This window comes from Dermacentor variabilis, chromosome 1, assembly GCF_050947875.1.
Source record: "Dermacentor variabilis isolate Ectoservices chromosome 1, ASM5094787v1, whole genome shotgun sequence".
Lineage (NCBI taxonomy): Eukaryota > Metazoa > Arthropoda > Arachnida > Ixodida > Ixodidae > Dermacentor > Dermacentor variabilis.
The window spans coordinates 106342389-106358640 of NC_134568.1; the positions used below are offsets into that span (position 1 = coordinate 106342389).

General features: G+C 44.4%; 1 protein-coding gene and 1 long non-coding RNA gene across 5 annotated transcripts in view; one reads left to right on the forward strand and one right to left on the reverse strand.

The window, feature by feature from the left end:
- LOC142582600 (uncharacterized) overlaps positions 1-6919 on the forward strand; it is a 31455-nt gene extending 24536 nt beyond the window's left edge. For 3 of the 4 annotated variants that reach the window (XM_075692484.1, XM_075692494.1, XM_075692503.1), the window contains one exon: positions 6610-6919. In XM_075692484.1, coding sequence (XP_075548599.1) covers positions 6610-6702 — 93 coding nt within the window. In that variant the 3' untranslated portion in view covers positions 6703-6919. Of the gene's footprint in view, positions 1-3562; positions 3626-6609 lie in introns of those variants that run through there. The other variant, XM_075692512.1, reaches the window with a different exon arrangement.
- Positions 4920-16252, reverse strand: part of LOC142582617 (uncharacterized) — a 90530-nt gene continuing 79197 nt past the window's right edge. The window contains exon 3 of the long non-coding RNA XR_012828460.1: positions 4920-5044. This is a non-coding gene — a long non-coding RNA (uncharacterized LOC142582617). The remainder of the gene's footprint in view (positions 5045-16252) is intronic.

Below are 16252 nucleotides of genomic sequence, written 5' to 3' on the forward strand. Positions count from 1 at the left end.
AGGCCGCGGGATCAAATCCCAGCCACAGCGGCAGCATTTCGATGTGGGCAAAATGCAAAAACGCCTGTTTGCATAGCATTGGGTGCAAGTTAAAGAACCCCAGGTGGCCAAATTAATCTGGAGTTCCCTACTATGGCGTGCCTCATAATCAAATTGTGGTTTTGGCACATAAAACCCCAGAATTCAATTTAAAAATATGCCAGTAGCTGACTGGTGAATGTTGTGCAGTGTTTCAGATTATGTGCTCCAGAAAACAAAACAGTTTATTTCGTTATTTTCTGTATTTGAAAACAAGCTAAATTGCAGGACTATAGATCTAGCAGTGGTGCCATGAGCATGAAAACTCCTCCATGAGTATAGGGGACTTGCATAAGGCCGACAACCGAGATAGACCACCAATCTCTTTGGGATATAGTACACAGGCAGGCTCTAGCAGCCAGTCGCCTGCCCCATTGCGTGTTTGTATGTTATGTGCTGCTTCTGCAGCATTTATTTCATTGATATTCGATGTGCTGACCCACTGCTGCGTGCCGACATGCAAACACTCTTTCGGCATGGACAGGTCCTGCTGTAAGGTGCATAATAAGTCTTTATCATTCAATGTGGCGTCCAATGCAATGACTTTACCTGTGAACTTGATTGCTTCGTGGCCGTTCCGACTGTTCGAAGTGCAGCAGCTTTGATTCACCAGTCACTACACAGTAGAACCTCGTTGATATGAGCCTATTTCGTACGACTTTCCGGCGCCAACTTTTGCAATCAAGAACACGAAAAATTATCCAATACAGTTACGGTTCTATTTAAACGGTTAATACGTTTCTGAAAAACACCATCTTTCGGCACACACATTTAGTACATAGCCAAGCTGCTATCGTATGATACATTTTTCAGCCGCTAGATAGCATGTGAACAAGACGCGAGGGATGCGTGATCAAGAGCAGTAGGTGCCCACCACGCCTCGTAGTACTCGTCTGCCCTTGTCATGTGAAAATGCCACCATGCACTTGGTTTCCTCTTCCGGTATCAGCAAATCTCACGGTTCATTGTACGCCGCACTCAGAGCTATTGCCACCAACCCTGTTGCAATAAGCATCTTACCTGTTTCCCGGCGCGTGTTCCTCAGCTCTGTTTGAAGCGTACTGCATGCTATTAATAGGCGATAACCCAAACGCACCTGCCGTTCTCTGCTGCAGGCGGCGCAAATAGGTGAGCCTCGTGTTTCGCCCTGATGGCACCGTATTGGTATCGAATTCTGGCAATGCCCACCAGCTCAATTTTGTTTTGGCTTCTCGTGTTAAAACACTAGGCAATAAAAAACAGCTTGTGTCCCAGGCCGCACGGGACCCACCAGCGGCGCGCGGCGGCATCTCATGCAGCAATGACTCGTGCATTGTATATGTGAACTACAGTTGAGTTTGCCGAATATTTTAGTGACTTCGGATGGTACGTTTTCCCAGTTAGTGCGATGTTGCTTGTTTTTTCCCAAAACGTATGAACGAGGTTCTACTGTACTTAAAGGAATGTGTACAGCGTGCAAATGGTTAGCTGTCCATTTCTCGCATGCATGAGCTACAGCACCGTCGTAAGAGCAACGTCACTCGCCTCTGTAGCCGTGTAGGTGACAGTAGTCACATTATTTTGAGCCAAGAGTGATATGCCAGACAACAGTGGCAGCAACAAGTATACCCAATCGTATAGATGCTCTAGGGTTGGCGAGGCCATGCTTAGGCCGGTGCTAGATGTCCATGTGTGATCGCTGCACAAGTATGTAAATCGCAGCATGCCGCGCTCTTGGTTTGCTTCCCTCTTTTTCGTGTAGTTTGTGGTGGCTTCTTTGTGGTGCCACTATCGCATAGTAATCAACGGCACCTTCATGGTGCACGCGCAGGAGCATGGACATTCCACTTATTCCGCTGCGGGTAAGCAGGCTTGCGTTCGCAGGGCCATGTTATTTGGCGAACACTCTTATGTGTATGTCAACAGCACAGCAAACTCAATGAGACCTGTAGCAGAGCGCACACAGCGCACAAGCTTTCTGCGCATGTCCTGCTAGGTCCTGCGCCCACCTGCATGTCTATCCTTCACGATGATGGCAGGAAAGCAGTGTGCATGCAGAATTGTCAGCATTATGCAAAATGATTATAGTGTGGTGTAAGACGTGCATGTTCCTGCTTTAAGGTCTTTGACTGACCGAGAATATCTGGCCAAGTGGGGGACACAGTTTTCTCTATGGGCACACTAATGTGTCGCTCATCAGTGCAGTTAGTCCACGGCACCTTGCTTTGTATTCTTTGGTGCCAGATGTTGCAAATGGTATATTTTCAAGTGTTATCAAATGACACATTTGACCATATACAGGACCTGTTGGTGGTTCGAAAGGCTTCTACCCTGCTTCCGACCATTCTTTCCTTCCTCCATGCTTCTGACACTTCGATTCTCCGATTCCAAACACGTGTTGCTCTGCGCTAATGACATCTGAGATTGGCGGACTGACGCGGCAGGATTGTCACCTGGGCTTGTTTTCTGTCATTTTTTTTTTACTCATTTTACTGATTGATGGGTCAACTTCCAGACTGGAAAGAATAAACAGTTTCAGAATAGGGGCCCCAGTAGTTTGGGGCCCCAAAAAGCTTTGCGGGTGTTAGCATTGGGGCACGCAAGTGTGAAGAGCTTTAGAATACGGCTTTGCGTTTGCAGATAGCATCTTGCGCTGACAGCGCCACTACGGCGTCAAAGAAAAGCTATTGGAAATAATTAAAATATACCATTTTATGATAAGGATACTAATTTTGACTTTTGTGTTTTATCGTTTAATTACAATTTAGAGGTTATTCTATTAGCAATAAACAACAAGCTTAGTTTTGAGTAACTAACCTTACGTGCCTTCACCAGCCAAGCTAAGCCGTGTTAGGCCTACGAGCCACAAAATCCACAATCGAATTCGGAATCAGCGGCGTTTAATGAATCAATCTTCATAACACACGCTAGTTGAGAGAAAGTGATAACCGCAGTCATTTCTCCTAGCTTGCAAACTTCACGCGTTACCACGAATCGAGCGCAGTTTGGTGCTAGGTTAGAGTCATCACTTTGGTGGGTGTCGCCATGTTTGTTTACGCAAATCTTTTGGGGCAGTTTTTGGGGCTCCCGCTAAATCAGTGAAATAGCTTGCCCGACGCAAAACCCAAATACAGTTTGTGCCTCATGCATGCGCAGTGGCTTCGACACTATTTCTTTGGGGCCCTAAATGTTTGGGGTCCCTATTTCAAAACTCGCTAATTTGCGGTCGGTTTTGTGATTTTCCTTGCCCTGGTGTTTCTAAAACCACATCTCGAAACTATCTGTGCGCTTACTTATCCGTCCGAATGCCGGCCTGTACGTTCATTGAGCAGCCTAAGAGAATTCTTAGCTTAGCCTCTCGGGGTTGCGAACTCAGTGTATTTTCTGCCCACGTTTTGTTCGAGAAAACTCTGTGATTTACCGTCTTTCTACACCACACGAAAAGATAGTTAATTAAATGATGTGTGCTGGCCTGCTTCATGCACAAACTATGGTGTACTTTCAGAAACTTCACAAGTACCTTGTGGCACTGTCAGTGAGTAACCGCACATAATGCTTTTTGCGGCAGCTGAGTGTGCATTCTCGCTCGATCACTTTCTATCACTTTGTGCATTCATTGGCTAAGCGACCGAAGAGCATGCCAGTTGCTTCAGGAGGCGTCCTGCCGGACATTATGTCGCGCAGAAGGGAAAATATATCTGAAAGTGATCAGCCGCGAAGGCGGCTCCCCTGTAATACCATCTCTGTCGTGACGAGAGGACAGTGTGCGCCGTTTTCAGTCCCACAGCTAGCCCCTGGTATTTTGGTAAATGCGTGAAATCCTGAAGCTATAGGTAGCTTCACGAAGAGGAAACTTCGCACACAGTTGTAAGCAGCATGAAGCTGCATACAGTATAATTTAACATTTTTTTTTTTTACAGCTGCGAAGCTTTCTTTCTAGACCCCTTACCTGTTACCTTGTTGCTCTCAATTCACAGGTGCATCATGCACAATACGCTGGCGTAAGTTAGCGTCTTAACTGAAAAGTACTGTGCCTTTAGTTTGTATTTCTATGGTCGCCATGGCTGATGGTGACCATAGCCGCCGGCTGTGCCTGTGATTGCACATGTCTGTGGTCACGCGTCACTCTCTAGCCGCTGCCCTAACCCAGCACCACATACACTGTTGCTGAACCACGCTCGTGGCCTTGGAAATTGTTGGCACGCTTCAGGTCACAGCTGGCTTGTTTACCCGCTGCAGGGATGGCACCACACACTCTTGGGCTGTAAGTGCTCCGATGCCAAGGCGTATTGTTGAGCCGGAGCCACCCTCCGTAATGAATAGGCGCCTCCAGTTGTTAGTGTGAACTCCAAAGGTGAAATAAGATACCATGAGCTGTGTTAGTATAGTTTAACTTAAAGGAAATCTGAAACGATTCTGATGATTTCGCACAAACATGCTGAGCAGTTAGGGTAGGCCTTTTGATCATTGACACATTTAAGCGGTCCGCGTAAAGCATGTAATTTATTATAAGGTTTTAAAAAATGTGCACCGCTCCTGATTGCGTCAGCGCTGCTCCCCTGAGTCGTGACGTCAGTCGGGTGAGCTATCAGTTTGGCTACCCACGTTGCGTCATTGGGAATGCTTGAAACATGCTACTGCATTAAGCTTATTCTTAATTGCATACGTGTGCATAATAAATTGTGTACCCTTAAAGTTAATTACAAAAGTGTAAGAAATCCAGACGTTTCTTCAAACTTCCGCCTGAAAATGCGAATCGTCTTCTACAGCTCTGGTACTGGGGTAGCCGACGCGACGTGGAGGTGTTGTCACATGAAAATAGGGGCAGCGATGTCTTCTTTGGCGGCAGGAATATGAATGGTATCTGCACTGTATTGCGCTTGTATTGCACTGCATGTGTGTGCAAGGAGTAAACTGCAGCGACTACACACTGCAGCGAGCCCTGCACGTCAATGCCAACAACCTCCTTGGTCAGCACAGCAGTCACCTGCAGTTTTGAAAAGAAAGGCGCTTTAAATTGTAGCCGCAGGTTCCGCATTTATCGGAGAGCCAATCTTTGTTCTTATTTTTTGCAGAGTCATAGCAAAAATATATCCTAACAAGCCGAGATCTGAAAAAAAGAAAGAGTTGCGAAGGACAGGCCTTCCTTCGATGTCCACGCACCTTCATAAATTTTTTAATGTGTTTTTTGTGTTCTGATTATATGGGCCAAACGATATGACTAAGTCATTTAGTTTTCCTCAAAATGAATTGTAAAGATTGGTTGCATGTTCCCGACTCATGCCGACAAATGTATGACATTTTACTGACTACGCTGTGTTTGTGACCTCAGACTCTACACTGCCACGTCGCCCAGAAACAACGAAGCTGGCTCCTTTCTCCATGAGATGGCGGCTGACAATCATCGTTTTGACAGACGTGATAATCGGTGCTCATCTTCGTCTTGCCACTGCACAATGCATTACGCTTAGGGCATGTCGGCTGCCTCACGTGGCGGCTGTGGGTTGTAAGCAACCGGTGATCCTTCAGCGCACATATGGTAGCTGAAATTGCCACTGTCTACTTCCAAAGAGCTGGAAAAGCTGCCCGTGTCGTCAGAAGCAATTGTCAGCTTCGTTTTTTGGCGTTAGCACCACATGTACTGCGTGTTACGTTAAGGTAGTGTAGGATCTGACGTCACTGACTCATCGCAGATGTCGCACGGAACAGCAACCTGTTTCGGTTTCGGTACATTGTATATTGGTTATTTACAAGTATTTATAAGTTACTGAGCAAATTGAACCACACTTCCGGTGACAGGACTGTCAATGCTATTTGAAAATGACAATATCATTATATGCTTTTAACACAGAAAGTCGCAGGTAATGCAAAAACGCTCGTTTACCGTGTGTTACGCCAGATGGTAAAAATTACTCCGGAGCCTTTCACTACGGCATCCCTCATTATGCTGTGTGCAATTTGAGAATTTTAAATACCCATCTTTAAAATTGGCATCGAAATAAAAGCTATGGCATTTCAGGCAGTGTTTTCTTGCAGTGTGTGTGGAAGAGGAATACTTTTGATATACGACCTTATGACTAAAGCATGTGACGACCCTCCATGGTTGCTGAGTGACTTTGGGATCAAATCCCGGCCGCGGCGGACGTATTTTCATGAGGATGAAAAAGACGCCTGTGTCCCGTGCATTTTCTGCACGTTAAAGAAACCCAGATGGTCGAAAATAATATAGAGCCCCCCCCACTGCGTAAAACCCCAGCATCTAATTTTAAATTTCAGCATTTGTTGTCTCAAAAATATTAAAAAAAAGGTTAGTAAATTCACCTAGTTTCTATTAAGCATAACAAAAACAATTACCAGTTTCTCTATATAGCTGTTCAAGTACAATTGATTTGATCTGCATATGTCGCTCTAATTTTTTAAACCTTGTACACGTTATAGTTGGGGTATTCTTTATGCTCTATTGATCAAAATTTAGTTGTCCTTAGATCTGAAGAAAGTTATTATTATTATTATTATTATTATTATTAACTTCAATTTTGTCTTCTGTTTCAGCTCAGGGAAATAGTTCGCAATTGCACTGTGCAAGACCCTGAGAAAAGAGCATCAGCTGCTCAAGTCCACGCGATGCTGAGCAAGCTGCTGTGAAAAGAAGCAAAGCTGTTGACCAGTGTCATTGCCTGAAGCTTTGCGCTTTGATAGTGTTCACATGACATCACAAATTGCGTCTTGGGGTGCGTCTTCACGTTTTTAAAGTTTGCTAACTGTCGATTTGCGCCACGTGTTGATCGCTTCGTTGTACATAAGTATGTAGTAATTTTATTTTATCGACGAGCTGTGCAATAAAATAGCAGTTGATACCACGTATGTGCCCCCTTTCTTGCTTTTGCTAGTGCCCATGTGTCTCCTGGAGTTTCGACACCACTGTAGAATGCTGCGGGGCCCTCGGTGATCCTGCCCTGCTGGCGCATGGCTTCACAGGCGTTATTCGCTTCTTTCCGGGGTTTTTCCACGTCTGGCGTGCACGCATCCTTCAGGAACGCCTCAAAAAAGTTGGAAGGCGATTCAACGTCTAGTTGAAGTCCATGAAAGATGTCTTCTTTGGCGAGTTGGGAGTAAGCAGCTATCATCATCATGATCACAGTCATCATCAGTGCGGCTCAGAATAAGTTATTTTGTTCATTACATTGTCATTATTAGTTTTGCCACATGCATCTTCTTTAGATCGCTATCTTCGGGATCCGCCCACAAAATAGGCTAGCAACAGAAATTAGAAACAGGCATGCCTGATACGGAAAAGTGGCGGTAACTCGCCAAAGAAGACGTCTTGAAAAAGTTGCACTTCGCGACGAAGCATTGATAGCAATAGCAATGTACGTATTAGACAATTATGCAAAGTAGCATTTTTTGTTTTTGTCAGCCATGTAAATTGCCGCAAACATTCCCTTACTAATTAAATTAACAAGCACAATTTTACGCGCACAAACGTGAACAGATCTCGATAGATTACCGCAAGCGTAGGTGTATCTACTGGGGGGGGGGCACGTGACTTCCCCCCCCCACTCTCTGACTGAGGGGGCAAAGTAGGTCATTTGCCCCCTGACTTTTGAATCCCGGGAATATATGCGCCTAGAGTCTCAACCAAGATCACTCAGGTCTATAGAAAGCGGCTTGAAGCACTAATAATGGGGGTCTGGCCTCTCCACATGGACTCTCGGCCACATTGGTTCTTCAGCGCACTCATCACTGATATTTATATAGCACACAGAGTCTACGCGGTAACGGTTCGTAAATTTCCCCACCTCAGCAAGTCTGCAAGTCTTTAATCAAGTCTTCATCTAGATATTGATTCGGGCTACTTCAATAGTGCAATTGAGGCTCCCAGAACTTTGAAGACTGCTTTCACTTATTTGGTCGTGAAAGTTGTTCTCGTGGTGAAACTGAGGCAGCACGAAGCGTTCGCTTCTCACTGCCGGCGGTCTTCATCACGTCAGCGTTGTGACAGCGAGTGCTCGTGGTCATCGAGTAAGATGTGTTTATATTTGTCTGTATGTGCGTGACACCATGCTTGTCATAGGTGCATCTACCGGTTCGGGGGGAGGTGCACCCCTTCCCCCACAATCAAGATTGAAAAGGAAAAGCAGGCCATTTATCCGCCTCCCTACGCGCACACACTTGTTAAAGTGGGCACTGTCGGCTGCACAACTACAACAAAACAACAGCTGAGGCCAAGTTTTGTCTCGGATTTGGGCTCACATAGGTACGATTTATTTATTACATTTCCCCTGTTTTCGGGCCTCTCCTTCACGTGCTGTATCAGGTGACGCATTACTCGGCACTTTGCGGTGCGAGACGCCTGTGGGACGTGGCTTGAAAGCCTGCATTGCTGAGAAAGCTATTGCTAGGCTGTCCCAAACAAGTTCAATCTACCATCACTGGCATCATCCCGTATTTGTTGGGGCCCAAAATCAAATTTGCTTTTATAATTTACCGGGATTTTATCAGTCTTGCCATTTTAGTGATTTTCACGCTAGATTTATTGACTTTTTTGTCTGTTTACGGCAAAGTTTGCTATTTAGCAATCAGTGACTTTTTAGTGACTTGAATGAACAGTTGGCGATATTTTAACAACTTGTAAGTTAGGAAGGTTGCTTGGAAAATGGCCTTTAATAATGCGCTTTGATATTTAAAAGCCACATGCTAGTGGGCAAAACTCGCTGTACGATGCATAGGCTCCATGACCATGAACCAACAATTGCCTTCACGTTGGTATAGCCATCACATCGTGGTAGTGCTTCACAGCACAGTGGTCACCACAGCCTTGACATTGTGGTCGCAAAGTTGAAGTTTATTAATTTTTTACAAAACCTGTTGAATGTACATATAATTCAAGATTACAAAACCTACGTGATCCCGCAGCGTTTAAACGCTAAGGGTTCAACTGTGTCACTAAATCCATTCGATTGGTAGACGCTTGGCAAGCATGTCAGAACTAATTTACAAAAACGAAGTGGAATAAATTTTCTGTTCAGATTTAGAACAGAACAGATAAATTCCACATATCGACTGTGCGAAAACATAACTATCGGAACGGCTTAGCTCAGTCACGCATGACTGAAAAAATCGCTTCAGTTTCTCACGCCTTTCGGACCAATCAGTACTTCACGGTGGCTTTCAGCTAGATCAAGGGCGAGAAATATGGTATTTAGCCAGTACAAAGCTCGGGTAATTTTCATTGCCATGTTAACAACATGCGGCCTAGTGCATTCCACAAGGTCTAGTTCTGCTACCACGATTGTCAAGCACGAAAATTTAGGTATAATATGCAGACCGAATGCATTTTCATGCTAGGAAAACTACGTTGCTTGTGTTCTTTTGAATTGTGCTGTGTTTGTAGCCTTCCAATCTGAAGATAATGAAAACTTTAAGCTGTCATAATCCAGTATAAATATTACAGGTAGCCAATCGAATATCGACTTTTTAAAATACGAATCGAATATGAATAGTAAGTATCGAATATCAAATAGACAAATGCAGATGCACATATTTACAGCAGGAATACTTGTTTCAGTATAATTAGGAACATGCTTGCACTGAATAGAGTCAACTATCAAGCACAATTAAGGTCGTTTTAAACAAGATCACAACAGTGATGAAAATAATTACACGAATAGCCGCTTGACACCTTTAAGCCTGGTGGTTAACAAGCTTTCCAAGAATGGCAGGCATTTGAAACTGACCGACTTTTCAAAAATGCACAATAAATATACTTGTTTCAGTATAATTAGGAACATGCTTGCACTGAATAGAGTCAACTATCAAGCACAATTAAGGTCGTTTTAAACAAGATCACAACAGTGATGAAAATAATTACACGAATAGCCGCTTGACACCTTTAAGCCTGGTGGTTAACAAGCTTTCCAAGAATGGCAGGCATTTGAAACTGACCGACTTTTCAAAAATGCACAATAAATATACTTGTTTCAGTATAATTAGGAACATGCTTGCACTGAATAGAGTCGAACTATCAAGCACAATTAAGGTCGTTTTAAACAAGATCACAACAGTGATGAAAATAATTACACGAATAGCCGCTTGACACCTTTAAGCCTGGTGGTTAACAAGCTTTCCAAGAATGGCAGGCATTTGAAACTGACCGACTTTTCAAAAATGCACAATAAATACTTGTTGAAAAAATATCGGAAGTTATGGCAAAGGAAAATAAAACGCTAAGGAGGTATTTGAGTGCCCTAGAAAGAACATAGAGCCTTTTACAAGAAAAAACATCACTGGTTGTAACGTAAGAGATAAAATTTCTACATGACTAGGCTGTAAGAAAGACTAATTGGTAGGCCATAAGCACAATATAGCCAGTTGTCAAGTATTGGACGAAAAGAAAGGGAACCGAGGGGCCCGGTTTTGTAAGAATGCTCGCACGTATTTGTTAGTCGGAACCATATGAAAACAGATAATGAAGAAACAGAAAGCATAGGATAAATTATTTGTAATTTCTAATTGAAGTGCAAAAATCAGAAGCTAATGGGAAATGGAGGAAAACTCAACTTGCTGACTGTGAGAGCTAAATCCACAACCTCTGCATTACGCGCGCGTTGCACTACAAATTGTGCCACGGCGATGACGGCAGTTCCCACGTCCATGCAGTCTTGGGTAGTTATGTATGTGTACAAGATCTAACCCAAGGAGTGTTAACCACGCAAAACTTCCACCGTAAAGCCGAAAAAATTGCGGGGTTTTACGTGCCAAAACCACGATCTGATAATGAGGCACGCCGGCTCCTTCCCACCCAAAGGCAGCCGGACGAGGAGGAGTTTAGGTAGATGCCGCTAAGCGAACCTCCACTCCCGTGGAAGGAACCTTCCGTGTGGCTTTGTGGTAAAGCATATGAAAAACGAACCTGTACTGCACAAGTCAAAGGGGAAATTATATGCTGGGTAGTGCAGCTGCCGTTGTTGGCGTGAAGCGTTAGTGCGGACAGAGTAGGGCTGGCAGCGTGATCCCAGGTGGCATATATATATATATATATATATATATATATATATATATATATATATATATATATATATATATATATATATATATTGTCACGTGGTCGTGCCGTCAAAGAACACAGTAGCAATACTGTGAAAGGCAAAACTAGCTTTTATTGGGCGAACCTGTGCCCACAAAACAGGCTACACTTAAAGCACAATGAGAACGGCGAACACAGTCGGCGATCGTCGAAAATCTGATCTGCGGGTCAAGCGCGTCCTCTTTTATACAGCAGTCATCAAATGTTCCAGACTAATCGTTCGGACCCGCGTGCCTTCCACAAAGTTCTACACCATTTGCGTCAGGTGATGAAATCAGATAACATAAGGTTCGGCGACAACAGACAGCGGATAGAAGCATCGATAACTTTCCAGAAACTTCGGATACATGCAGGCGCGTCCCACACTGTGCGATTACATTTGTTAGGCGGCGAAACGTGTTGTCCGATAAAGCTAAGTACACGTGTCAATATATATATATATATATATATATATATATATATATATATCCTCCTGAGACCCGACTATGGGGATTTGTCCAATATATTTGACATTCAGAAATGAGACAGTACTCCTGTGGCAAGGATTTCATCCTTATAAAACCGCGCTGTCCTACTTATTGGACACCTGCTTGCGCCATCTATGCAGCTTTGATGCAAATACATCTTTCAAATTCCCGCCGACACAGTTCCACAATGGCGGCATTCAGCGGTGCGGCGTTTTACGGCAGCTGCCGGAGAAGTAAGCACTGTTTCTCGTATTTCTACCTGCTTTCGGGGCATATCTTTGATTTTATAATAAAGTTAATACAACAGCGTACGCGCGGAATACGAAATTTAAACTATTCGCGCGCTTACTTCTTTTTACGCTTCCTTTGATTTCGCGTGTCCATTACGTTGGACGCTAGGACTCAACCCGGTTATTTTGACCGCGCTTTTGTGATGGCCTCGTTATGAACAGCAGGCGACTTCTCTTGGCATTTAGCGGCTTGTGGACGAAATGACGTCTCTTTCTTTCTTTAGGGGACCGGCCTCGCGTGTCTGATGAATTAAGCGGATAGCTTATCTTTTTTCAATCCATGGCTAGGACCCGCAGGACACCTATCGCAGGTGGTCTCGTAAGGGAAAGAAACATCGATATCCCTGTACCAGATATTGTGCGCATGTGCAACGTCAACATTGCCAGTGTTGACAAGGCAGACCGAATGATAAGTTACTACTGTTCCTTCGAAAATGGCGCATACTACAGGTTAAAGCACGCGTCAACCAGTGGACAATCAGAGCCATCTTTCACTTGTTAGACATTGCCCTCAGCAATTCCAAGGTGCAGTACACGTGGGACACACGCTCCCTAAAGAAACAGCGGAAAGAACTACTCAAATATATGCAGTTCCGCCAATCTGTTGCTGAGACTCTCGTGGATCAAGGGAAGCAGCAGGATGAAACTGAGAAAGAGAACGAAGCCGAGAGGCATCCGCCATCAAAGCAGGCTCGACTGTCTCTTCGAGAACCCCAAGAAAAGAGCACTACCCACTGCTCAATGCTGGAAGACACTGCAAACGCTGCCCGTTGCAGATTACAGGGCTTCGACATGAAAACACAGTTCTTTTGCACCAAATGTCGGCTCTTCTTCTGCATCACCAAGTACAAAATGTTTTGAAATTGCCCACAGGAAGTGTACACAAGAGCAAAATTTTTTGTTGAGCAGAGGAATGCTCTTTTTATGTATTTTATTCACTACTTTGCGTTTCGAGTTATTAAAATATTTTTGCACACGAGTTTGAGCGCAATATCTGCGGGACGTCATTACGTGCGCGCTGGGTGAAAAAAGACCGGGTAGCATCCCAGTGTCCAATATATTGGACATCGCGCTGAGCTGTAACTATCAGGGCTATTGAAAAAATATTTAACACTTTTCACCTTCATAACCCTACTGATTTATTCTGAAAGTCTAGGAAAAATCTGTGCACCCAAATGCATCCCGGGTCTCAGGAGGATATGAGCGGTGGCGTAGAGGTAGAACATCCGCCTCGCATGCAAGAGGACCATGGTTCAAATCCCGGTAACGCACTCCCTCACCAGAGAAGGATTGGCCATCCTGGTGCAGTACTTGGCCACAACCTCCCTTATGAACACAAAAATCAAACCCCAGCCCTCAGTCCCCAGCAGCTGCGAAGCAACTGACCACAGCGGCGGTCCGACCTGCGACGCTGCAGAGGGTGCTACGAATCCCTGGTTCCGGACAGGCCGCCATCGGAATCTGAACCTGGCAATTTACGTTTACCGTTGGAATGTTATTTAGTGAGGCGCGTCTAGCAGTGCTATTGGAGGAATTAGAGGGCAGTAAATGGGATATAATAGGGCTCAGTGAAGTAAGGAGGACGAAAGAAGCATACAGTGCTGAAAAGCGGGCACGTCCTGTGCTACCGGGCCTTAGCGGAGAGACGAGAACTAGGAGTCGGATTCCTGATTAATATGGATATAGCTGGTAACGTACAGGAATTCTATAGCATTAACGAGAGGGTGGCAGGTCTTGTGAAACTTAATAAGAGGTACAAATTGAAGGTTGTACAGGTCTACGCCCCTACATCCAGTCATGATGACAAGGAAGTCAAAAGCTTCTATGAAGACGTGGAATCGGCAATGTATAAAGTCAAAATGGGTGACCTCAATGCCAGGGTAGGCAAGAAGCAAGCTGGAGACAAGTCAGGGGGGGAATATGGCATAGGCTCTAGGAATAGCAGGGGAGAGTTATTAGTAGAGTTTGCAGAACAGAATGATATGCGGATAATGAATACCTTCTTCCGCAAGCGGGTTAGCCGAAAGTGGACGTGGAGGAGCCCGAATGGTGAGACTAGACATGGAATAAACGTTCTACTCTGCGCTAACCCTGGCATCATACAAGATGTGGACGTGCTCGGCAAGGTGCACTGCAGTGACCACAGGACGGTAAGAACTCGAATTAGCCTAGACTTGAGGAGGGAACGGAAGAAACTTGTACATAAGAAGCCGATCAATGAGTTAGTGGTAAGAGGGAAAATAGAGGAATTCCAGATCAAGCTACAGAGCAGGTATTCGGCCTTAGCTCAGGAAGAGGACCTTAGTGTTGAAGCAATGAACGACAACCTTGTGGGCATCATTAAGGAGTGTGCAATAGAAGTGGGTGGTAACTCCGTTAGACAGGATACCAGTAAGCTATCGCAGGAGACGAAAGATCTGATCAAGAAACGCCGATGTATGAAAGCCTCTAACCATACAGCTAGAATAGAACTGGCAGAACTTTCGAAGTTAATCAACAAGCGTAAGACAGCTGACATAAGGAAGTATAATATGGATAGAATTGAACATGCCCTCAGGAACGGAGGAAGCCTAAAAGCAGTGAAGAAGAAACTAGGAATTGGAAAGAATCAGATGTGTGCGTTAAGAGACAAAGCCGGCAATATCGTTACTAATATGGATGAGATAGTTCAAGTGACTGAGGAGTTCTATAGAGATTTATACAGTACCAGTGGCACCCACGACGATAGTGCAACAGAGAATAGCCTAGAGAAATTCGAAATCCCACAAGTAATGCCGGAAGAAGTAAAGAAAGCCTTGGGGGTCATGCAAAGGGGGAAGGCAGCTGGGGAGAATCAGGTAACAGTAGATTTGTTGAAGGATGGTGGGCAGATTGTTCTAGAAAAACTGGCCACCCTGTATACGCAATGCCTCATGACCTCGAGTGTACCAGAATCTTGGATAAACGCTAACATAATCCTAATCCATTAGAAAGGGGACGCCAAAGACTTGAAAAATTATAGACCAAACAGCTTACTGTCCGTTGTTTACAAAGTATTTACTAAGGTAATTGCAAATAGAATCAGGAACACCTTAGACTTCCGTCAACCAAAGGACCAGGCAGGATTCCGTAAAGGCTACTCAACAATAGACCCTATTCACACTATCAATCGGGTGATAGAGAAATGTGTGGAATATAACAAACCCCTATATAGCTTTCATTGATTACGAGAAAGCGTTTGATTCAGTCGAAACCTCAGCAGTCATGGAGGCATTACGGAATGGGGATGTAGACGAGCCGTATGTAAAAATACTGATAGATATCTATAGCGGCACCACAGCCACTATAGTCCTCCATAAAGAAAGCAACAAAGTCCCAATAAAGAAAGGCCTCAGGCAGGGAGATACGATCTCTCCAATGCTATTCACAGCGTGTTTACAGGAGGTATTCAGAGACCTGGATTGGGAAGAATTGGGGATAAAAGTTAATGGAGAATACCTTAGTAACTTGCGATTCGCTGATGATATTCCCTTGCTTAGTAACTCAGGGGACCAACTGCAATGCATGCTCACTTACCTGGAGAGGTAAAGCAGAATAGTGGGTCTGAAAATTAATCTGCAGAAAACTAAAGTAATGTTTAACAGTCTCGGAAGAGAACAGCGGTTTACAATAGGTAGCGAGGCACTGGAAGTGGTAAGGGAATACATCTACTTAGGACAGGTATAGTGACTGCAGATCCGGATCATGAGACTGAAATAATCATAATAAGAAGAATGGGCTAGGGTGCATTTGGCAGGCATTCTCAGATCATGAACAGCAGGTTACCATTATCCCTCAAGAGAAAAGTGTATAACAGCTGTGTCTTACCAGTACTCACGTACGGGGCAGATACCTGAAGGCTTACGAAAAGGGTTCTACTTAAATTGAGGAGGACGCAATGAGCTATGGAAAGAATAATTATGGGTGTAACGTTAAGGGATAAGAAAAGAGCGGATTGGGTGAGGGAACAAACGCGAGTTAATGAAATCTTAGTTGAAATCAAGATAAAGAAATGGGGGCGTGGGCAAGGCATGTAATGAGGAGGGAAGATAACCAATGGTCATTAAGGGTTACGGAATGGATTCCAAGGGAACGGAAGCGTAGCAGGGGGCGGCAGAAAGTTAGGTGGACGGATGAGGTTAACAAGTATGCAGGGACGACATGGCCACAATTAGTACTTGACCAGGGTAGTTGGAGAAGTATGGGAGAGGTCATTGCCCTGCAGTGGGCCTAACCAGGCTGATGATATATATATATATATATAATGAAGAAAAAGAAAGTACTACAATCGTCGGATTTGCACAGTATATTTCACTGAAGTTTCGGCTGGTGGA